Source organism: Myripristis murdjan, chromosome 5 (genome assembly GCF_902150065.1).
Source record: "Myripristis murdjan chromosome 5, fMyrMur1.1, whole genome shotgun sequence".
In the NCBI taxonomy this organism is placed as follows: Eukaryota; Metazoa; Chordata; class Actinopteri; order Holocentriformes; family Holocentridae; genus Myripristis; species Myripristis murdjan.
Genome location: NC_043984.1, coordinates 24667917 through 24690996, shown reverse-complemented (window position 1 = coordinate 24690996; position 23080 = coordinate 24667917). Strand labels below are relative to the sequence as shown.

General features: G+C 40.6%; 2 protein-coding genes across 5 annotated transcripts in view; both read left to right on the top strand.

The window, feature by feature from the left end:
- Nucleotides 1–445: 445 nt before the first annotated feature.
- Nucleotides 446–2189, top strand: crybb3 (crystallin, beta B3). The gene is made up of 6 exons (XM_030051063.1): nucleotides 446–513; nucleotides 606–687; nucleotides 863–972; nucleotides 1113–1245; nucleotides 1506–1648; nucleotides 1874–2189. The coding sequence occupies exons 2-6, from the start codon at nucleotides 613–615 to the stop codon at nucleotides 2187–2189; spliced, it is 777 nt and encodes a 258-aa protein (XP_029906923.1). The 5' UTR covers nucleotides 446–513; nucleotides 606–612.
- A 791-nt stretch (nucleotides 2190–2980) lies between these two features.
- Nucleotides 2981–23080, top strand: part of cita (citron rho-interacting serine/threonine kinase a) — a 42322-nt gene continuing 22222 nt past the window's right edge. For 3 of the 4 annotated variants that reach the window (XM_030051059.1, XM_030051057.1, XM_030051060.1), the window contains exons 1-18: nucleotides 2981–3081; nucleotides 3392–3519; nucleotides 3795–3936; nucleotides 4170–4345; nucleotides 5712–5813; nucleotides 8039–8181; nucleotides 8504–8597; nucleotides 8689–8895; nucleotides 9124–9277; nucleotides 10524–10713; nucleotides 14709–14814; nucleotides 15918–16061; nucleotides 16359–16478; nucleotides 19396–19566; nucleotides 20928–20981; nucleotides 21090–21143; nucleotides 21474–21614; nucleotides 22407–22532. In XM_030051059.1, the coding sequence (XP_029906919.1) occupies nucleotides 3418–3519; nucleotides 3795–3936; nucleotides 4170–4345; nucleotides 5712–5813; nucleotides 8039–8181; nucleotides 8504–8597; nucleotides 8689–8895; nucleotides 9124–9277; nucleotides 10524–10713; nucleotides 14709–14814; nucleotides 15918–16061; nucleotides 16359–16478; nucleotides 19396–19566; nucleotides 20928–20981; nucleotides 21090–21143; nucleotides 21474–21614; nucleotides 22407–22532 (2226 nt within the window). In that variant the 5' untranslated portion in view covers nucleotides 2981–3081; nucleotides 3392–3417. The remainder of the gene's footprint in view (nucleotides 3082–3391; nucleotides 3520–3794; nucleotides 3937–4169; nucleotides 4346–5711; nucleotides 5814–8038; nucleotides 8182–8503; nucleotides 8598–8688; nucleotides 8896–9123; nucleotides 9278–10523; nucleotides 10714–14708; nucleotides 14815–15917; nucleotides 16062–16358; nucleotides 16479–19395; nucleotides 19567–20927; nucleotides 20982–21089; nucleotides 21144–21473; nucleotides 21615–22406; nucleotides 22533–23080) is intronic. The other variant, XM_030051058.1, reaches the window with a different exon arrangement.

The window sequence follows — 23080 nt, the reverse complement described above, 5'->3', positions numbered from 1 at the left end:
GGTAAAAAGAGAAGATTATCCCTCTCCCCAGTAGGCTTTTCTCTCTAGCTCTATCCCCATTCCATCTTCTGTCTGCATCCAAACTCTTGATTTTGCATGTGCATTAGAAATGTTATATGCTTTTAAAATACGTCTTGCTTTTGATAATATGAAATTAAACCTGTCCCACATAATTTAGCGATGACACTGTATTCACTCGAAAGATAAAAACAACAGCAACTCTGACAAAGCATGAAGTGAAAGGCGCAGTAATAAGGTTGCTGAAACAAATATTCTGTTTAATTTTTTTAATTGATTAGTTCTACCAAGTAGAGTGCTGATTTATGGAAGTTTAGTGATGTGTTCACAGTTGAAAACACTATTGCCTTCTTATATGAATTTAACCACCTAGTTCTGACAGCACATTAGTTGTACTTTGCTCAACGTTTCATGCATGGTGAAAATTGAAGAGGTCCCTTATGTAATATAATGTAATTTCTTCTCATCTATAGCACTGGTGCAAGCTAAATCAAGGTCAGTAATTCTTCTTTGCTTTCATGACCAACACTTTGATTTTGATTTTGGCTGTAAGTCCTGATCTTGAACGTAATTTCTGTGCTTCATAGAGAGAAAATGACAGAACAGCAGGGAACCCCAGACCAACTGGCTGCAGGAAAGAGCCAAGGAGGGGCTGGAGCCACGTATAAGGTCCCAGATTAAACATCATGTTTTTTGTTGACTTCACAGATTATATACAAAGAGAACTGCTTGAATGGAAACGATAGACAGCAAAAGACAGAAATACCAATCAATATGCCTGTTTGTGCAGATTCCACTTATCCTCTATGTGATGGCTCACTGTCCAACTGTTTCTGCCTTGCAGCTGGTGGCTTTTGAGTTTGAGAACTTCCGTGGAGAGAAGGTGGAGCTGTCTGGTGAATGTAAGGATATATCGGAGAAGAGAGTTGGTTCAGTCATTGTGGAGTCTGGACCGTGAGTAAATCCAGTTACCTTCGTCTAAACTTACTCAAACTCTTTCCCTGCATCATTACATCTGCACTCTTTTTGCCAGTTGCCCTTTGTTTAGAAGAAGTGTGTGCATTAAAGTGTTTCTAATGCTCTTTCTGTCTCAGGTGGGTTGGGTATGAGCGTCCAGGCTTTACAGGAGAGCAGTTTGTTCTGGAGAAAGGAGAATATCCCCGCTGGAGTACCTGGACCAACAGTCAGTGCAGCTTCAGTCTGGGCTCCTTCCGGCCACTGAAAGTGGTCAGTGTTTGTGACACCTCTGAGAACATGAGTGATCACACACTAGTGGCCAACTATCCACAGTTAGAGAGAATGTGCAGTAAACGGGGTAAAGGATGTGCCATGGTCATTAATAATAGATTGTAAAATATATGCTGGAAAGCTTGGTTATATGAATCCCTACTGCAAAATACATGGCAGATGTAACTTAACCCATGAGTGATGTAATAACATGTATGATTGTGCTGTTTTTTTTTTTTTTTGTTTGTTTTTTCCTGCAGGATAGTGCAGACCATAAACTGTTCCTGTTTGAGAATGCAGGCTACACAGGCAGAAAAATGGAGATTATTGATGATGATGTCCCCAGTCTGTGGGCTCATGGCTTCCAAGACCATGTGGCCAGTGCCAAGGCTGTGAACGGAACGTAAGCTCTCCCCTCCTCAATCGGAAATATATTAGCATTTGTCAACATGAAGCCCAGGAATGAATGGTAATGTCATTTTTTCAGAGAATTTTAGTCCATGGGTATGAAATATTCATAAAAGCTGCTCAATCTTATGTAGCCTTGTTCACATTGCTAGAGAGTTGCATATCCCTGAAAATCTCTTCATGCATTACACTGTTCTGTTCTCTTCTCCTCTCTTTGAAGGTGGGTGGGATACATGTATCCAGGCTACAGGGGGCGCCAGTATGTGTTTGAGCATGGCGAATACAAGCACTGGAACAATTGGGGAGCCACTGCACCTCAGATCCAGTCCGTCCGACGTGTGCGGGACATGCAGTGGCACAAGAGGGGCTGCTTCACCGCCCCTGCCCCTACACCTGCCCCTGCCCCTGCCCCAAACCCAAATCCAAATCCCAATCCTGCCCCCAACCCCACCCCAAACCCTCCTCCCAACCCAAATCCCAACCCTGCCCCTAACCCCACACCTCCAGCGCCCACCACAGCAGCAGAAGCGAGCTGAAGGCAGCTGGCAAGACCCCCCTGAGTCTCTCCATCAGGCCCCCTGTCAGTCCAGGATAGCTGACCTTCTCTCAGAGGGCCAACATGGAACATGAAAAAAAAAAAAAAAAAAAAAATTACAATAATGAAACATGTATCTTGGTTGGAAATAAAGGTTTTGGCCCTGATTTGGGTTATCCAAACATGACTGCATGATATTTATTAAGTGCAGAGTGTGTGGTTATAAGACTTTATTTATTATTTATAGGTCTATTTCCTATTGTTGATGAATCAGTAAGCAATACACATCCAAACTGAACACTCAGACTGGAAAATAGAAAAACATTTTGCTTTGATGGGGTTAAACCTATGGTCAGATAGGACTGCTTCATAATAAGCACCCAGTGACACAGGTATATATGGTGACATATTTCTGTCTGTACATGTAATTTTAACCACTTCAAATGTTTTTTTCAGCAGCAGTATTAGATTTATGAATGTATACCTATTTTCTCATTATATTATAACCCTTACGTGAAAAGTATGTATATTTAATAACAGTGGCGAATCTTACACTGGAAGTTTTACATTATAAAAATGTCTATGTACATGCATCAAAACGACGCCTTTTCATGTTTATTCCTTCTTTATTTCCCCACAACCGTCCCTCCCATGGATAAGGCGTCACTTATTGGTTGAGAATTGAAACAAGGCCCGCCTTAAAAACTCTGACTAACCAATCAAAAACCAGCTTCATTGAACAGCTTCGCGAGGTGGGCGGAGAACGCGCAAAATTTGAAAGTTGACCGGAAACAACGTTGACCAAGGAAACACACTGTACCTCTACACGTTAGCTAGCCTAATGTCTCATTTTAACCCAGGGGAACAATTTTAAAGACCTACATGGCAGTCTGGTAAGTGAGGCCGTCGTTTTGCCACGGAAGATACAGCTGAAGTGCATTTGTTTGTGTGTTTTCTTTACGACAGCTCGACGAGCTAACGTCAGCCAGCGTTAAAGTAGCGTTAGCACGTTAACGTTATTTTGTTGACATTTGTCGCCCCAGTTTTCCCGTGGTTTAGCTCCATAACAGCGTTGGAAATGTCTTCACTAAAAAGTAAAGTTACACACTAAGCACAGACATCGGTCATTGTGAACTAATGTGTGTGTGTGTGTGTGTGTGTGTGTGTGTGTGTGTGTGTGTGTGTGTGTGTGTGTGTGCTTAGTTTAGGTTATTTGTTTTAAAGAAGCCATGTTGAAGTTCAAATACGTAAGTCAAGGAAACATGAAGGTGTTGCCGTCCTCCGCCGACCCCATCACGAGCCGCAGCTCCCGACTCAACCACCTGTTCCAGGTAAGTTTACATCTAAATTTTACCTTAGCCCTAATACAACTGATTATGATAGTGTAATGCCAGTGGCTCTAGATAAATTATGTCTCCTGTCAAAATGTGATTAGGCACTTTTAATCCAACTAAACGATTACCTTCATTGATGATGACATTTTTCTGTTTTTAATGTGTTGTTGTTTATTTGTGTGTAGACATGCATTGTCTAAATGCATCCCAGGCAGTTTATGGCAACCTACAATGGCTGATTTCCTCATCCTGTTTTCATGTGTGGTCCCCAGGGTCGGGTCAGTCTGTGTGGGCAGCAGGGAGGATGCACGCTGGGCCGGGAGGAGTTTCTGGAGGCTCTGCTGCTGCTCTACCAGGAGTGCACCTCCCCAGAGCTCATGAAGATACAACATGTGGCCAACTTTGTCAGCAAGTGTAAGCGTACATTTTGATGCATGCATATTGTTCCTCCGTCCATATGGAACTGGATTCCTAGTTCAGTTCAATGTGCTGTGTTCATTGTGTTGCAAAGCTGTGTATTTTTTTTTTTTTTTTTTTTTTTTTTTTGACAGTATAAGGTGTTGTATTTGGAATATGTTTTGAACTTTTCATGGTAAAAGTGTGTTAACTGTGTGTTAACAGTGTCTCTGTGTGTGTCTGTGTAACAGTTTCTGAGGTGGTGTCAGAGCTACGTGCCCTGCAACCTGGTCCCCATGACTTTGAAGTGTGTGCCGTAGTTGGTCGCGGCCGCTTCGCAGAAGTCCAAGTCGTCAGAGAGAAGGCCACTGGGGATGTTTGTGCCCTGAAAATCATGAACAAGACAGTTTTACGCACTCAAGAAAATGTAAGATCATTATTTTTTTTACTATATTGATAAAGCATTGAAAAACTATGAAATAAAATGGCCATTTATTACATTTATTTATTTATATACATGAGGGGGGCAGAATAGTAGCAATATCTTTCAGTAAAATGCAGTCCACTACAGCAGCACAAGTGTGAGCTCAATGCCAAACATATAATTGAATGAACACCTCTGTTACTGTGACAAAAAGAAAACCTGAGCATTATAGCCATCATAAAAAATAAACTCTGTGGCAGAACAGTTGTATCAGATTGTATTAGATTGTACAGGTGTAGCTAATAAAGTGGCCGCTGTGGGTGTGTATATCTATATCTGTCTATACCTATATCTATCTACAACTATATCTATCTGTCTACAGATAGATAGATAGACAGACAGACAGATAGATATACATAACCATTTCATAACCAACCAAAGAAAAGCATTCAGGTTTACTCCTCATTTGAAAAACATGTGAATGTGAATGCTGACAAATACTGGCCACCAAAAAGGTGCAATTTGTCATGAACTAGTCATGCATAAGTGAAATTTTATCAACAAAAATCTGTTGAGATGCTGTAATGAAGCCTCTGCTTTGCATGTATTGTGTATGTTGTGTATCTATAGGATTGCAGTAGCCATATTGGATTTTTTTTTTTCATCATTGTTATTAATATTTTAATGTTATCCAGGCAATCAGCTTTTAGAGGTTGCAGTTGGAGGAAATGTCCAATAGGGGGAGCTATTAGACAGTCTCAGACAAATCCCAATAAGAATCTGAATTCACAGTTGTGCTTCTTGGCATGTGATTAGTAGAACAGAGGGATCTCAGTCAGAATAGTACATGAGCTGCTACAGCTAGGGATCTGCAGAGAGCAATAAAAAGAACTTCATGTATGTAGAAGAAATGTATTGATCAAGTCCCCTGTGATTATGTTTGAGTAATATGAAATGACATTCTGCATATACATGTAAAAGAGAATGGAGTTTTTCAGAAATTGCCTCTATAACAGAAACTGAAGCTGGGAAATTTAAGTTCAGGCTTATATTTAACATAGGACATGGACCTCAGCACAGTCTTCTCTCAAGAAGTTAGTTAATGTTTGCTGCAGCAAGACAGTTCTCCTAAATATCACCTTAACCGTCGAATTAATGGCATGAAACCTGTTAAAGTTCAGATTACATTTAGGTGCCTTGGTAGTACGAAGTAACTACTTCTCTGTGGTTTAGACAAATCGATTTATATGGTTGATGCGTTACTCCAGGTTTTAGGTCATGTATCTCTGCTGTTCCATGTACTTAGGTGGTAATTACTGTTTATCTATTTTTTCACACTTGCTGACTATGAGTTTCTAATTCCTCTCAGGTGGTTTTTCATGAAGAGGAGCGGAGGATCTTGGCTCTCAACAGCAGTCCCTGGATCCCACAGCTTCTCTGTGCCTTCCAGGATAAAGAACAAGTCTACCTGGTAAGACTACAGTATGACGCCTTTCTTGGGGATGGACTAAAACGGCTGTTCTATATTTAATGTGTTTTGGCTAGAGATATGCTATAAGATGGCATCTTTTGCATATGCCCATTGGCTACATGGCAGGTAGGCTATAGACTGTAATATATGCCATGTTGAATAGCACAAACTATGTGATACTTGCTCAGTGAAGCAGTATGAGCTGTAATGCCCACAGGCATAGTGCTGGTCTGTGTGCTAAAGTATGGGCCTTGAAGAAGCCTTTTCATTGGACTATGCTGATTGAGAATGATTTATGATTCCACTGTGATCTCTAGTTCAACCATTATTTACTAGGCAGGCTGTTTTAACTGCAGTTCTGTATGTCATCTAATGAATAAACTGCTCAGACGTGCCTGACGCAGGTGGGAGTGTGGCAGTTCCTGATCCAGTGAAAGAAAGCAGTCTTTTGAGTCATTTCATTCACCCACAATGGCATCAACCATCTGATTGTTTTTGAAATAGCCTAGTTTGTAGTAGAAGTATCCAAGTAAATGCCTCAGTGCTCTTGTGTTGACTAAGCACTGACTGTTAAAGGGTGTGATTAAATTTATGCATTGCAGTCACTTATTCATATTCTCAATGTCTGATGTAATATATTTTGTAGTATTTGTTTTGTTGTTTGGTTAATTCTACAAAACGGTCTACGTCTTGGGAGGCAAGATAAATTTCAGAGGAATACTCTGACATTTAAGTGAAGTCATATCACGATAAGAAATCCTGTGAAGTTATCTTCTGGAAATGAACTCTGGTGTGGTCGTCCCTTTTTAAATTCTGGATTATATACTGAAGACAGCTTGGGTTAAAATCAACTGTTGATGAGCTGCGTTCTGTTCACTTAAAATCAGAATTGCTTTTATTCATCAAGTATAACACATTTGCCAGCTTAATTGGTGGTGACAAATTACAAGGCAGTTGCATCATATAGGACCGACACACAAATGTAATAGGACCTCAGACATGATGTAATAAAAGACAGTTTTCTGAAAAATACACACCACATGTATGTTTTCAAAGCTGAGGGAGTGTTCTCATGAAGCAGCATTGGCATGCAGGAGTTGGTAACACTCAAGCGCCCCTATGCTGTGCCAGTGCCACTTATTGTTATGAGTGAGAATGACACACTGTGTCCATTTGTCCTTCTCCACACAAAGAACATCTAGCACAGTTTCCAAGAAGGCTATCTGACACAGCCTCCAAATAATCTCTTTATTGTCTGGCAACCTGTTAGGCTGGCTCAGAATGAAGTAAAACCTGCCCATTCAGTTCTTACATGCTGCCCCTTATTTCTCTCTCAGCTCACCCTCTTTCTAAATCTGTACGTCTGTACGTCCATTCCCTCTGCATCTCATTCCACTCTTCCCCCTTCTCTCCTTCAACTCACCCTCTGTCTCTCCCTGCTCCCTAGCTGAGTGTGGAGAAAAATACAAAGCATTCATCTTTATCCATGTGTCAGAGAGGCGCCCAGTCTCTCTGTTGCTAGGTAACACTGGAGAATGCTGCCGTTCATTCAGACTCGTCGACCATTCATGCACCAGGGGCTCGCCTGCATGGCTGTATGGCTGCCACCATATAACTCGGATCAGCCTGACCGACGCCTCTCTCCAGCTTTTTACATTTAAAATGCAGATATCAGTGTTGTTACAACAGAGAAGTCAAATATCAAACAAGATGGGGTTTGATTTGTTAATTTGTATACCCAAACTTTGAAGATACTGAATGATGTTTTTTTTTCTTCTTCTTCCTAACATGTTGCTATAAATGAAAACAAGACCCATATTTAACCTGTAAACACAGATAATGATGTAGTAAATAATGATTTTGCTGTTAGAGCTGGTATAATTTGGGGCATTGAAGACTAAGCCTTTGACTGCAGTATCACAGATAAATCTGTAATCGTACATAGCGTTACATAACTGAATCTATAATCAGGAGAACTGCCGTAGGAGCTTAAGCAGCTATGAATAAAAGCTGAATAGAGCTTTGATGTAAACTCAAACTTGTTGTGCTAGACTTGTTTTTCTTTTTTTTCTTCTATATATAGGCACATATTATAGCTATTCATACATATATCAGTTGCATATGGCACCTGTTAATGTTAATCTTCATCTCATTCAAGCAAATATCTAAGCTCTGATCACAGCTTTACCTCTCCAGTTTCTAACTGTGATTGAATTTGTCTTCAGGCGATGGAGTACTTGCCAGGCGGTGACCTGATGGCTCTACTGAACAGATATGAGGATCAGTTTGATGAGTCCATGGCTCAGTTCTATTTGGCTGAGCTGGTAGAGGCCATTCATGCTGTCCACCAGCTGGGCTACGTCCACAGGTAACACACCAGCTGAATGAGCCCTTCTACTTTGAGGCTGTTGCTAAATGCCAGTCCTGCTTTGACTTTTGCTTTAACTGAAATGCCAAATGCGCATGATTCAGGAAAACAGTAATTGGACAGGAAAATTTTAGCTCTACAAAAATCATTGTATTTTAATTTAATTCCCTGGGTATAATGTTATGTAATACATTAAACAAATGGCTGAAATTTACAGATGAATCCCATTATCCTCAATGCAGTAAACATATTGTGTTACGCAGGCAACAAAATAGCTATGTTAAGAGCAGTATCAGATCTCCTCTACACTATCCATTTGCAGAGATGTAAAACCAGAGAATGTTCTGATCGATCGGACGGGTCACATCAAGCTCGCAGACTTTGGATCAGCTGCCAAACTGACTACCAACAAAATGGTAAGTCGATTGGTAAAAACTTTGCAGTATATATGAACCTCAGTCTACCTGATAGCGCATCAGTATGACATTTGTTTTAATGTGTTTTCAGGTGGCAGCTCCCACTGTGCCTGTGGGCACCCAGGACTTCCTCTCCCCTGAGGTCCTGATGGCCATAAATGGGGGCTCTCACAGCTCCTATGGGGCTGAGTGTGACTGGTGGTCCCTTGGGGTCATAGCATATGAAATGATCTATGGCAAGTCTCCCTTCTCTGATGGCACCTCTACCAAGACCATCCACAACATCCTCAACTTCCAGGTACACAGCCTGTCATATGGAACATTAGTCACTGTATTTTTGTATCTAATTGTTGTTGGTTGGGAAATCTGGAAGCAATGTGAATTTCCAGACTAATTATTAATTAAACTGCAGCTCTTAGTATTCTTAGTGTAATCAGTGAAGATATGCAGTCTATTATACCTGGATGAATATCTGATCAGACTGACTGCTATCTAATTAATCTTCATCTATGTTGTTTGCTTCCAGCGTTACCTGAAGTTTCCACAGGAGCCACGTGCCAGTAAGCAGTTTGTGGACCTGGTGCAGAGCTTACTGTGTGGAGCCAAGGAGCGGCTGGGTTTTCAGGGACTGCGCTGTCACACCTTTTTCTCCAGTGTGGACTGGAACAACCTGAGACAAGGTGAGGAGAATCTTCGTCCTTGAGACTTCTCCATTCTCCTGCTCTGCAGGGAAAATGCTCAGTTTGGCCTGAAATGTCACAGTGACGGTGATCACACTGTGACCGAACAGATGATACGCAACACACCGTGACTGGACAGATGATACGCAACGGGTTGTCAAATTTTAACAAACAGTCTAATCACTGGTGTTTGTAATATACACAGTCTAGTGTGTGTTTGCCAGATACACACATGCAGGCACATGTGCGCTCACATAGACAAAACACAGGAATAGCTTTGCCAGTGGTGGTGTTGGCTATAGTAAAATAATAAGATTCTGTGTGTTGCTGGCAGCAGTCCAGCTGTTTCCAGAGGGGGAGAGAGGGAGAGACACAGAGTAAAGATCTGCAGCTCATCTGCTTCTCAGAAGACGCAGCAAAAATCTTTTACGCTAGCGGCACCAGACACGCTCGCTGTGGAGGAGATACACGTGCTTTTGTTGAACCTCACTGTCACCTACCAAACCTGGGACTGCATTGAATGACAAAAAATTGATACTGTTTCCAAATCAACTGTGGGAAACCACAATCAATTTTTGAAGAGTTTATTGAATAATTTGCTTTCCTCAGGGTATGTTGGCTATAGTGCAACAATTCTGATCACCTTTAAGGATTAATAAAAAAAAAAAAAAAAAAAATTACTGATGATCCACATTATTATTGTGTATTTTTGTGTTGTTGAAATGCAAAAGCTTTTTGTGTATGTATGGGGAGAGGGTTGATTGTTTGACTGATTTATTAACTGATTGATTTTCTTTCCTCATCTTCATCTTCATTCATCTTCATTTATAGCCTAATAAATATTAAAAATAGCGTTTAAAAAAAAAAAAAAAAGAATTGATGCATACATATGCATGTTGAAATTACCAACAGGGGTTGTTGATAATTGGATACAGACAGTGCATTATGCCTCGGCTTTGACTCCAGCTGATTAGCTTGTGCTGCTGCAGTGAGGGAGAGCGAGTGAGCGTGTGTGAGTAAGTGTGTGTGTGTGTGAGAGAGAGAGAGACAGAACAGGAGGGAGGGACAGAGGCAGCATGTGCATGAACGCGCGGCTTACCGCACTCTAGGCTCCCACCGCTGTGCTCCGTTCCTCCTCACCTCCCTTTCTCTCCCCTTTCTCCCTGTTTTTTTTGATTACCTTATTCGTTGCTGCTCTCTTTTCCTTATCCCCTCTCACTCCTTCCTCTCATCTTTCCTCCTGCAGTCCTCCCTCCGTTCGTTCCTGCGCTACATGCCGAAGATGACACTTCTAATTTTGAGGAGCCGGAGCAGGCAGCCCCCCGGCCAGCCCCAGCAGCCCAGCGAGGAGCTCTGCCAGTGGGCTTCCAGGGCCAGGATCTTCCCTTTCTAGGCTGGTTCTTCAGCAGGGCATTGACAACATTGGCCAAAACTGAGTAAGTACTGCCTATTTACTAAGCATTGCCTGGCTTCTTTCAAAGACCCCCCCTGCATCTTCCTGATAGTCAACAGAGGGACCTCCTGCACACCCCTCTTTAACGCACCTTTGTTGGTTAAAGACCCCCCTCTCTATGGCTGGCAGCAGTTCTGCCCTCAGACTCCTCATTATTACCACGGCAACAATTTCCAGGTAGCCTTCTTCCCGGCAACCTTGTGTAGTGCCCTGGGCAGTTTGTGTTGTGTCAGTGTTATTGATGCTGGTGTTGATGCCTGTTGGGGCTAAAATGGGCTTGGCTGTATGCTGTGTCAGACGAAGAAGGAGAGAGGGGAGGGATCCCCCAGTTCTGTGGTGCTCTCTTCCACTGATTTCACCATCGAAGAGCCTGTTCTTGTGTATGGGATCAAATGTAGTGTCTCCCAGTGAGATCCATGTGAGAATCCCATAGATCAACTGAATGGGCTAGAGGATGTGAGCTGGCGCTATCTTTGCCATCGGCACTGATTGGTATGCATCTGCATGTGTCAACGAGGTTTGCTGAGAGGTGGATCCTCACACACACACACAGACACACACACACACACACACACACACACACACAGACACACACACACTCCCACCCTCCCTGCTGTTATTGTGCCTGTCATGTGCCATGTTACTTTGCAGTATAATGGGCTCATGACGTTTATAGCATGGGTTTTGGGATCGTCATTACTCCTAATGGTCTTTGGCTTCTTAACCTTTGATATTAATCCAAGAGGATGGGCTTCATATCTCTAGCCCTGTGGCACTGCTCTAGCAGGTTAGTGGTACTGTAGACTGCAGATCAGCAGCAGCAACACAAATGGAAGAAAAAGCAACTAGATTAGACAGGGAAAAGGATGAGAGCCCAGATTGGGGGAGAGAATCTATTTCTATGGTTACCACCATGATGTTTTTCTTCACAATCCCCACCCCCATCTTTACCCATCTCCCCTCCTCGCCTCCTCTTTTTCCACGTTCTCCCTCATCTAATGTCTCTGTCGCTTGCTGTTCCACCAGCAGTCATCTGTTCATGGTTTTTAACTGAAGCCAGTCGTTTCCTTTACTGTGTTTGATGAAGAGCAGCTCAAAGCTAATAGACTGTGTTACATTTTGTGTGTGTGTGTGTGTGTGTGTGTGTTTGTGTTTGTGTGTGCGTTTGTGTGTGTGTGCTTTCTTCATTAAAAAGCCAAAGAGGAAGGAGAAATGAACCCAGAGCTAGGCATAATGTAATGCTAATCATGTGTTTTGGGGTTTCCTGCTATTTTTTTCTTCATTCTGTGTGAACTTGTCTCTCTGTCTCCTCATTAGTAAAACAACAACAACACAAATCCCCCTTAACAGCTTGTCTCAAATTCTTACGAAGTCTGTGCTTTACTGTCAGAAATGAATCTTTGCAAGGTGGCCTGTTTGTGTGTGTTTTGCTCTGTGTGTGTTCCTTTTTTTGTTTTGTTTTGTTGTTTTTTTTGCATGTGTGTGTGCGCATTTCCATGGCTGAGTGGATGCGTGGGTGTGGGAATGTGTGTGTTATACTCTCTTTAGAGATAGTCTAGTTTGACTAACCAGTGTTGCCAAGTCTTAACTCACATATTCCTCATGAGTCTCCATCTCTCTTTGTCTCTCTTCAATAATGCAGACAGCACAGGCTACTCATCTATTATCTCTCTGCAGCTGAGCAAAGTCCTGCCCAACTACCATCGTCAGCTACGAAAAGGATGGATTTTGCGTCATTGTTTTTTGAAAAATGATACTTCCTATTCTTCCTCTCTTGTGGAGGGAGCAGTAAAATTATGACGGTCTTCATCAAATTGTCATCAATATTCTCCTCAATCTACAATTTTAGGTCTGCTAATCATCATATGGCAGTCAGTTTCTTATGAATCATTTTGTTTTCTTGTGCAAGTAAAGATTCCTTTAATTCTAACCATAACATTATAGGTCGAATAGAGAAAACTGCACGGCTGAATAGAACTATCACAGAAGATGCTCTCCCCAGCTCTCTTCTATTTCATGCAGTTATAGACTTCTTTACAGCATTCGTTTTGGTCTAGCCCTGCATCTTTACTTTTAAGGTGTGATATCTGGCAAGCTGTTCAGTTCTTAGGTCGGTTTCCTATCAAGACTTTCACAGATTAATGCGCCAACCTACTCTAAAATGTGCAGTGCGGTTTTGTGCTGAATGATTTCCTAGGGTATGTTTTGTTTTTAAATGAGGGAATTAGATTAGCCTTGTAGTGTTTTTATAAAGACAGAATCCAGAACGACGCTGGATACTTGATGTAAGGCCTACAGTAAAAACTGTGATTTTCACCACAGATCTGAGCAGTTTAAAAACCTTCCCAAATAGTAGTTTATGGGAGACAGATGTTAAAACTTGTAAGCCAGCCTCAAAATAAACTAAAGCAGGTTAAAAGTCACAAGGTGAGCAAGTGCTTTTGGTGTCTGTTGAGCTTTTTCCTTTGGGCTCTTTACTATGAAATGCTGCTGGCTAGTCATCATTTGTATTTCAGTATGACATAACAAGCCTTCTGATAAATGATTAATTTGTTCAGTGTATCTACGTATCCATCCATCTGTCAAAACTGACTCTCCCTCAGTTCTGGATGAGACTTCCAAATTGTCATATTATGTCTGCCAGGCGTCTGCCAGTGGCACTGCACCACTTTTTGTATTTGGAACTCCAACATGTGAAGCTTTCTATCAACCAGCGATTAAATTAACTAGAACACCACTGTTTCATTTCAGCTACAACAACGGCGGCTGGGGGTGTTTTTTGTGTGATATGTACCAAATGTATATATGTCTGTGTCGGGGGAGGTTGTTTGATGTGGTGAGGAAAAGGGGAGAGTGCTTGCTTTCGTGATTATTTTTAACACTGTGACTCAGTCTGAGTCAACTTTATTAAATATCCCTCTGTGGTATTTGTGTGCTCATTCATATGAAGCCCATTCATTTTGCAGAGTTTCAATCTAGAATCACCTTTTCTCTGGTCAATATGAGGGTTAAAATTGACTTTGTGTTGTGGTCTAAATAGATGAATTTTGCCCAAAGGACAGAAGAAACATTGCACAGCACATTACATTACAACAGCAGAGTGATTTATGCCTGTTATTGGGCCCCGTGGATCAACGGTATAGCCCAAAATCCTCCCCTCATATTGTTTTATTTGGCAAACACATCAGATATTTTTGGGTTTAGGTTGCTGTTTCATTCACTGCAGCAGCAACACTTAGCTTATACTCAGCTCTCTTACAATTAAAGATACTCTGTTGAGTGTTATACTGTTTGTTGTCATCAGTCTTTATGAGTAGTAAAGGGGGGTATCCACATTTTTTCTGCTTCTTGGCTCTCATACTAGCAGTTGAGAAAATGCTAAGCTTAATGCCAGCCTTATTTTTTATAGTTCATAATAACTAGACTTTTGTCATTGTACTAGATGGCATCTTAAAAAGGAAAATCTAGTTGATGTGTTTTAATAGGCCCTAGTGTCTGTTATTCATTTATGATGTGTGGGTGGTGTGTCTCTACGTCAACCAGCACATTTACAGTTATGATACTGTCGGGACTTATTGTTATAGGATGAGAGCTTGTGTCGTGATATTACGCAGCCAATCGGTCCTTTCCTGACTGAAAGATATGCCAACAAACCTGAAATAGTCAAAATTATGAATGCCCACAGGATGCAACAAGATTTTGACAAATTCTATTATTTTTGATTTGGCTTACATGATTTTGACAGCAAGATGTTTTTGTTTGACCACGTTGATACCTGAACTCCCTGGTGGGTCGGATGAAAAGCCAGTTTCGTTACAAAGTGTGTGGTTCATAATTGGAATACACAAAGTAGATATCACATTTTCATGCTCAGTGACAGTGTATTCATTGACGAGGACATGCTTGTCAATAGATATTTTTTGTGTCTCACTTGAGTATACTAAAATTCATTAATAAATTTTTACTTTACTGTCCCAGGTCAGTGTCTGCAGGCCTCAACTCCCCTGCTAAGACCAACTCCATGGAAAAGAAATTGCACCTCAAAAGCAAAGAACTACAAGAAACTCAAGACAAATGTCACAAGGTGAGCCAGCGCTTTGTAGTGTTGACATAACATGATATTGTGAAATCACAGAAATGCCAAAATATCACTTATAAAACTTAGAAAGAGTTCCTCTATTAAGAGTATCGCTTGTTTAAGAAGAAATGTAAACAGTGCCATCATGCTGTTATCAGTTGACAGAAATTAAAACTTCTTTGTGACTGCTGCTGCTGCACATTAGCCAACATTGGATTGTACTGTGCTACTTGTTTATAGCTCCACAGGGTTCAACAATGTTGTTTTTAAAAGCAATAGGGATGCTTTCTAAACCCAGTATAATAAAAATTTTTGCCACCAAAGTTATCTCACACAACAAGCACCGTAGCCAACACTGTGCTTTTTGCACTTACTGTGAAGCTCCTTTGTCATTTTCCACACCAGGAATCCAGGATGTTTTATTTTCAAATGCTTGAGCAGCTGTCAAGCCAGCCAGAGATAGTTAGCATAAAACCACAAGTAAGACCACTTAACCTCCAGAATAAAATGGGTAACTTTGTCAATTTTCATGCCAAAGCACACATTCTTTAGCCTTAAGGAACACTTAAATTAAAAAGCTTTGGTTTAAAATGGTCTTTGTCCAAACAATAGGCATTATCCAAGATGCATGTTGTCTTTCTTTTTGCATTTTTGCCATTTTAATGAGCATGAATATATACTATGAAAAAGGCATTTTGGATGTTTGTGAGTCCCTTAGATAGTCCCATACATTTCTTTGTTTTCATGGAATTTTTACTCAATAAATTTTGAAGGCTTATCAGTGAGGATTTTATTTTGAAAATTCAAACCAGAATCCTTTTTTTGTCATGTCTGGATGGGCATTAGTCAAGCAGTCTTATACTGCTGCTATCATAAACTAATACCAAATAAAATACCAGTTGCTGCCTAATTTACTTAACTGTGTTAAAATTGTAACCCAGTCTCTCTTGCTGAAAGGATATGCAAGTAGGTCAGAGTGTTTGAGAGAATAATAAAGAGCAGGGGTGTAGTATGAGTATGCTAACTTTCAGATCGTCCAGTAATGACAATCATAGACAAGGTGTAGAACCACGGAGGGACAACTGAGCTGTTTCCTGCTGTGTGAACAGATGGAGCAGGAGATTTCCAGGTTCCAGCGTAAGATGACTGACCTGGAGTCAGTGCTCCACCAGAAGGATGTGGAGCTGAAGGCCTCCGAGACCCAGCGAAGCATCCTGGAGCAAGACCTCGCCACCTACATTACCGAGTGTAGCGTGAGTCACAGCACTGTGTGCCTGTGTGTGTGTGTGTGTGTGTGTGTGTGTGTGTGTGTGTGTGTGTGTGTAAGATTTTATCTGTTTTTTTTTATTGGATCTCAAATCGGAAATGGATTGAGGCTGGCAGAGGAGTATGTGTTTTTCACACATGGGTGTATTTTTGTTTGGCCATGTGTCTCAGATAGGAAGAGGGTAAAGAAGACACAGAAAGGGATCCTAGATGCTGGTCAGACAGAGATGGTTAGTGATTTAGGCCATCAAAAGCTTTTTGTTTGTGTGCGTGTGTGTTTGCAGAGTTTGAAGCGAAGCTTGGAGGAAGCACGTGTGGAGGTCTCTAAAGAGGATGACAAAGCCATGCAACTGCTGCACGACATTCGTGAACAGAGCAACAAGCTGCAGGAGATTAAGGAACAAGTACGAACCTCTTTGTCTTCTAATCATCCTATGTTTCCTCCTCATCATGATAATGATGTGCATTTGGGATGTACAATATTGGAGTTTTTGCCGATATGCCAGTATTTTCCAACTCTTTTGGCTGATGCCAGTGTCGATACTGATATATGCACTTTTTTTCCAAAATGCAGAGAACATCAAGTCTCTGCTGCAGTGGAATTAGCATTTTATTATGTCTGCTCTTATTGTGAGGGCCCACCGGCAGATACAGACATAAAATACAATGGTTTTCAAAATGGACACATTCCACTGGGCAAAATAAGAAAACAACTTCAACTTAGGTTATGTAAAACATACCATTTATTTTTATAAAACATTTTCTTTCAAACAAAACTGTACCATTCATTCTACTGGGCAGATCCGACCTATTTCACATATTGTATGTCATATTGTTCAAGGAGAAGCTTCCAGAATATTTCCACAAAATACAGTATTTGTTATGCTACCACAGCTTACAGTCGAGTTAGTAAAGCCGTAGTAAGGTTATTCCCACTCGTGGAGAGTCCCTGTTACACAGGCAGGGCTACCCTCAGAGGACACCCTTCTCCTCAGTCCTCATAAAGGTCATTTCTGCAGATGGCACCCATGCAGATGGCATCCCTGCAGGGCACTTTTAATGTGGAATAGACTTTAGTTATTTCCCAGAACCCCTGCCCACTCCTCCTGCAGGGGAATGAGACACTGCTTCTAATTTTTAATGTAAAACTTCAATGAATCGGTTAACCAGGAGAGATTTCTTAGTGAAAACACGTTCATATTGTCAAACCAAATCACCAAATCAAGCCATTCCAGTTATTTAGCTGACCTATGGTTTTCTCTCTTCTAGCTTAGATAATTAAGACTGTTATTGTGTTTCCGTTAAAATTTCTTTTTATCTCCAGCCTTTACAAACTGAGGAGAAGAGACATAATATTTGAGTTTACAGTTTGGATCATGGTATCACAGTATTTTGATCAAAATCAGAAGGGAGACATTTGGAAGACATGACTGAAAAAACTCCCAGAAGGAAAACACACTACAGTACAGACCATAAACAGGATGCCTACAGGTTTCTGTAAACCTAAATTAGAATTTTGAAAAGTTTAATGCCAGTTTGAATAAAATTTCATCACAAAATAAGCCTTATGAGTAAAAAAGTGAATTATTCCTTTCCACAACCTCGCCAGAGAAGCACTGGAAGAAAGAGAATTGACTGTTTTTATTACCTGTTTTTACAAGTGGTAATCTGTGAAGGGAAAGCTGGACGTACAATACTTAAAATCTTTGTCCTATCATTTATGTTATTATTGCTTATTCTGTCTGAATTGAAAACCCAGAACACTCACAGCCACACGGCAGACTTAAAACTTGGCATCTTGTGAGCGTGAATCCAACTGTGTGTCCATTGCACTTTTGGTCAGTACCAAAAGCTCTGTCCATCTTGCTATCTTTGTCTTCGCAACACTGATGCCAGCTGAGCTTACCACAAGTGTGATAACCCAAGTTAAAATCTGCTAGCCAATGTAGCCATGTGCTCCCTAGTGTTCAAACAATGTAGAGGAGAGAAAATACCGTTTTCAATGTCATTTCTCAAATATTGGACTGAAATTTGAAACTTTTTGTATCTTCACAATGCATATTGTTTTGTTTCATGAAATCTCACAATATTTCTACCACATTAACAAGAGGAGTTGAGGAGTTTGGGCCTTTGCCTTAAGGGTTCCTGAGCTATGAAACAACTTAGCCTCGATAAATAAGCATCTTTTTAAAAACGTTTTGTAGATGTCTCGTTTAATAATGAATGACTGTAGATATGCTTCTGTCTGTCATACATCATCCCAAGTTTTGTCCAAATGCAATGTCATTACTTTGTTCGCTTTGCAAAATTATACTCCGTGGAGCTATGCTGTTTGCTCGTTGGTTTACATATGCATATCAAGGATTTATTATTATTATTTTTTTTTACGTTGGCTAATATGTCATGTCAAATATCTTTGGCACCAGCGATCAGATTTTGACAAAACTTGGTAATATTTCATTTCACTTAGGTGCTCTGGTAGTTTCAAGATGATTATTAAAGTTACAGGTCTAAACAAAGAGATGTACTTGACTCTGATTGGCTGATGAGGACAGTATTGTGAATGACATTACAAGTTACTTCTATGTTCCTGGCCTTGCTTTTATATTTCTTACTTTGCCTTGGTTGCTTTTGCAGATGGCTTCCAAGTGTTGTTTGTTTGCAAAACATTGTGTAACTTTATAATATGATAGGTAAATAACAATGATATGTGATGATGATTATTATTTATTGAGGAGGGGAAATATAGAAATGTTGAACTGTAAATTAGCCTTACTTGTAAAGCCAAAAAAGTGTGGAAAGCTCCACGCTGAAATGGAATGGCTGTTCAAAATTAATCACTTTAACACTTGTTATTCGAGAGAGTTTACTGTCGGTTCCTTTTGGAAGACAGTTTGTAGAGTACAGTATGCTAGGATGATGGCAGAAGATGATGCTTTTAACACCGCACATGTTAGTTCTTCCTGTGGCGTTCTAGTTATGTTTTATGTCCTTTTAATCCACTGTGAAACCTCAGTTCCCCAGTAGTCCTGCTGTTGATGGTCTTTCTGTGATGACCATCATCAATAATGAAAATTTTCATTCAGAAGTGATTCTTTATAGCATGCTGATAGGAGTGAAACGAGATCAGAGACCAGTGGGATTTAGCTCCCATATTAAAAAAAAAAACATAATATGATTTTCTTTATGGCAATAAATAAGTCATGACGGTTAAATGGTGGAATATTGGTTGTCTGGCATTGGCCGTTATTCATAACTGCATTCTGTCATCTAAAATTCTACTTCATATTGCTGACCACAGTCTGGTGTCTCTGGTCTCAGGAGTACCATGCTCAGCTGGAGGAGATGCAAGTGACCATCAGACAGCTGGAGGAGGACCTGTCGGCTGCCCGACGTCGCAGCGACCTCTATGAGGCTGAACTTAGAGACTCTCGGCAAACCAGTGAGGATCTGAAACGGAAAGCTGTTGAATACCAGCAGAGAATCCAGAAGGTAAGCTTCCACCGCAGCAGCTCACAAGTCACATAATAAAATCAAATTTCATGTCTTTGATGCAACTCCAAGCCAAACCTCAAATCCAGAGGTTTACAGGTTTACCCCTCATTCTTGGGAACCAGAATAATGCAACGTTTCTATCCTTTCAACTTGTTAATGGAATTTACCTTGCCTCCCAGCTGTGAATCACTGAGTGACTTGATGTTCAAATGAAAGCCAGTGGGGCTCTGCTTCCTGAAGATCAGGACTGAAAATCAATGGTCAAGTCTTTGGCTACAAGTCTGAGTCAGTTTGATATCTGTGAAAGCCACAGCATATGGTTCTGGTTATTTTAAGAAATGCACAGCCAGCTGATAACTTTAAACATATCTATTTTTAATTCATTGATTAAACAACTGTAATGTAGCCTAAATGAAGCCATAGATAAGAACCACAAATGCACATAAATAGTACATTATACTACCACGCAGTAGTAAAAGAATACAATGAAAGCCCAGTCTTTTATTGTAATAAACTATAACTGGCCCTGAAACCACATGAACATGTCAGAGAGAGAGAGAGAGAGAGAGAGAAACTTGCTGATTTTTGGTTATATACCAGTCTTTCTTCTCAAACCTATTACCTTCCCCTTCTGTGTTCCATAGGATAAGCTCCTAGTCATCTTACGCTCAGTCACTGGTGTCAAATGTTAACACGGGTAATCTGTTAAAAGTGATCTGTGTTATCCTGTGTCTGATAATTTTGCAGTGATGTGGTATCACAGTGCAGTTCAACAGACTTCAATGTTATATCAGAAGATGCTATATCAGAAGGCGCTGCAGCTGATGTCTTGCTGAAGCTGTGTTTTATTACACTTGAAAGTGATGTTTTGATATTTTAGTCTGTTTATATAATGCATCAGTGCTGTTCTTCTACAGATACATATGGCTCACAAGTCACAAATCTGTGGTTGGAGTTAAGTCATAAGTCATAGAGGACACTTACAAGTCGAGTGTGAAGTAAATTTGTACATGTATTAAACCTCTAGGCCTCTCTCGCTCTGTGTGTATGCGTATGTCTGTGTGTGTGTGTGCACCACTCTTACACACTCACAAACACACCAACACCAGAGTGACACAAGTGCAAGTCACAAGTGTCTCCATCCTTGACTGGAGCACAATGGAGCTGTCAGTTTCATTTGAAGAGTTTTAGATTTGACAGTCATGGAAAACCACAACGTAATTTGATAGGAGAAGAACAAACCCAGTAGTAGATGTTGAGCCCAAGGCAGTGCTGCCTCTCCGGCTTACAATTGAAAAGGGAGATTTTGAGGATATACAGTATTGATCAGTCTCTGTGATGTGCTATCTGTTTTTCAGGCCAAAGAGCAGGGCAAAGCTGAGGTGGAGGAGCTTCTCTCCAAACTTGAGAAGGTAAAGAAGGATTATCCTATTTCTCCCTTGTCAGATTTACATGGCTAGAGCTGTAGTTACCCTAATCTGTGATGACTGAGCTCTCACTTACTGAGCCTATTTCCTTAGACCAATTCTGAGCAGCAGTTGAAAATCCAAGAGCTTCAGGACAAATTATCCAAGGTAAATGCATTTATTACTTCAGTTTCTGATACACCACTAACTTTAAAGTATAGTGTATTGTTTATTAAATTGCTACTTTATTTTGGAGAAAACTGTATTTACAACTCATAAATATGGTGCATGCCACATATTTGTTTGTATATCAGTATATGGCATGCATTTTGGATTTAAGTAGGCAGTTTTACAGTGTTTCTGTTTTAATAGACAATTAGTTCTACTGTTTCTGCATTCCATTTCTGCATTGTTGTCTCAGTGGGTAGGGATTATCCAGTCATATCAGACACTCACCCTGGGACCCACTAACAGCCTTTGACCTCCTGACCTCCCCAGGCAGTGAAAGCCAGCACAGAAGCGACCGAGCTGCTGCAGAACGTTCGACAAGCCAAAGAGAGGCTGGAACGAGAGCTCGAACGCCTGCGAGGCAAGACCGACCCCAGTGACACACTCAAACGCCGCCTTAGAGAGACAGAGGTACCCTACTCAGCCCATCATGCTGAATCACACAAACCGTCTGGCAGTGGGTTTTTTGGATGGTGTTTGTGTGATTAGACCAGGGTGTCTGCAGGTCTTTTAACAAGTCTTCAATTCAGTTGTACATATTAGGCCTTAAAAGTCATTAAATAGTCTTAAATTTGAACCTATGAGGTCTAAATTTCCACATAAACATCTATCAAAATCTATTTATCCATCTTTTAATTTAATGTTATAAGACTTTGTCAAACCTTTCTGCCTGAAATTCAACATTTCTAATGTTACAAAAGATTGAGCCTTTATACTAACATGCTACACTTCTTGGGAAAATGCCTGTTGTATATTAACCTATTTCACCTTACACTTACTCTCATATGTTACATTTATATGCATACAGGAAACCAGACCTAAATCCTTTGACTTTCTGGCCCCGAGTTCTGTTTAAAAAGTCCTGGTTAGATTTATTCCAGCAGAAGCTTACTATCAAAGCTAAAGGAGTCTATTAGAAACATTAAGTCAGTAAATGACCATAATCCTACCTAAAACTGACCTCAGCACAAGACCGAATATACAGTACTTACCTTTACACTTACGTGCAGTGCTCATATGAATAACAAAAGGATGTTTTTTTCCAAAACTCTATTTTTTGTCTTATTTTTTATTTTTTAATTTACCTTGAAATGGTCTTAAAAAGAGTTAAATTGAATTCCCTGATACCTATAGACACCCTGTAGACTACTACTTACCTGCATAGTTGTTCAACGTTATGTCATTCCTTTTAACTGTATTCAGGAGGGCAGGAAGACTCTAGAGAACCAGGTGAAGAGGCTAGAGATGGTGGAGCGGCGGGAGAATAAGCTGAAAGATGACATTCAGACCAAATCCCAGCAGATCCAGCAGATGGCTGAGAAGATCCTGGTGAGAAAGCGATAGATAAGGCCTGCTAATACTCTTCGCCCCCTCACCCTCAATATCACCCTGTACCCAATCTGTCCTCATTACTCCCTGTCTTAGATCACACGCACATGCACACTACACACACAGTTCTCTTTAGGGAGGTCCTCGCCAGCTCAGCTCTCACTAATGACGATGCATCCTACTCAGAAGGCATGCTTCCCTCTAGATTCAGCACACAAATAAACTTAAATATACATTTGATCCTTGATGCGTCAGCATGAACAGGCACCGCTACAACCGTCTTGTGGAGCTGCAGCCCTCCAAAGCAAGTTTCCTTATTACCTTATGTTTTTTTAATGTGTCTGCTACTTGTATGTTTGAGCATATGTGGTTTTTTTTTTTTTATTTATTTTTTTTTTATAGCTTTATCCTGTTTGTTTTAAGACTGATTAAGGGTGTATGCCACATTGTTCAGAGGTCAGGGTGGTGGTTTGTGTTGTATTTAAAGGGCAGATAATGCTGTATTTAATCAATTTGTTGGATACATATAGTGATTGCATCAATTTGAA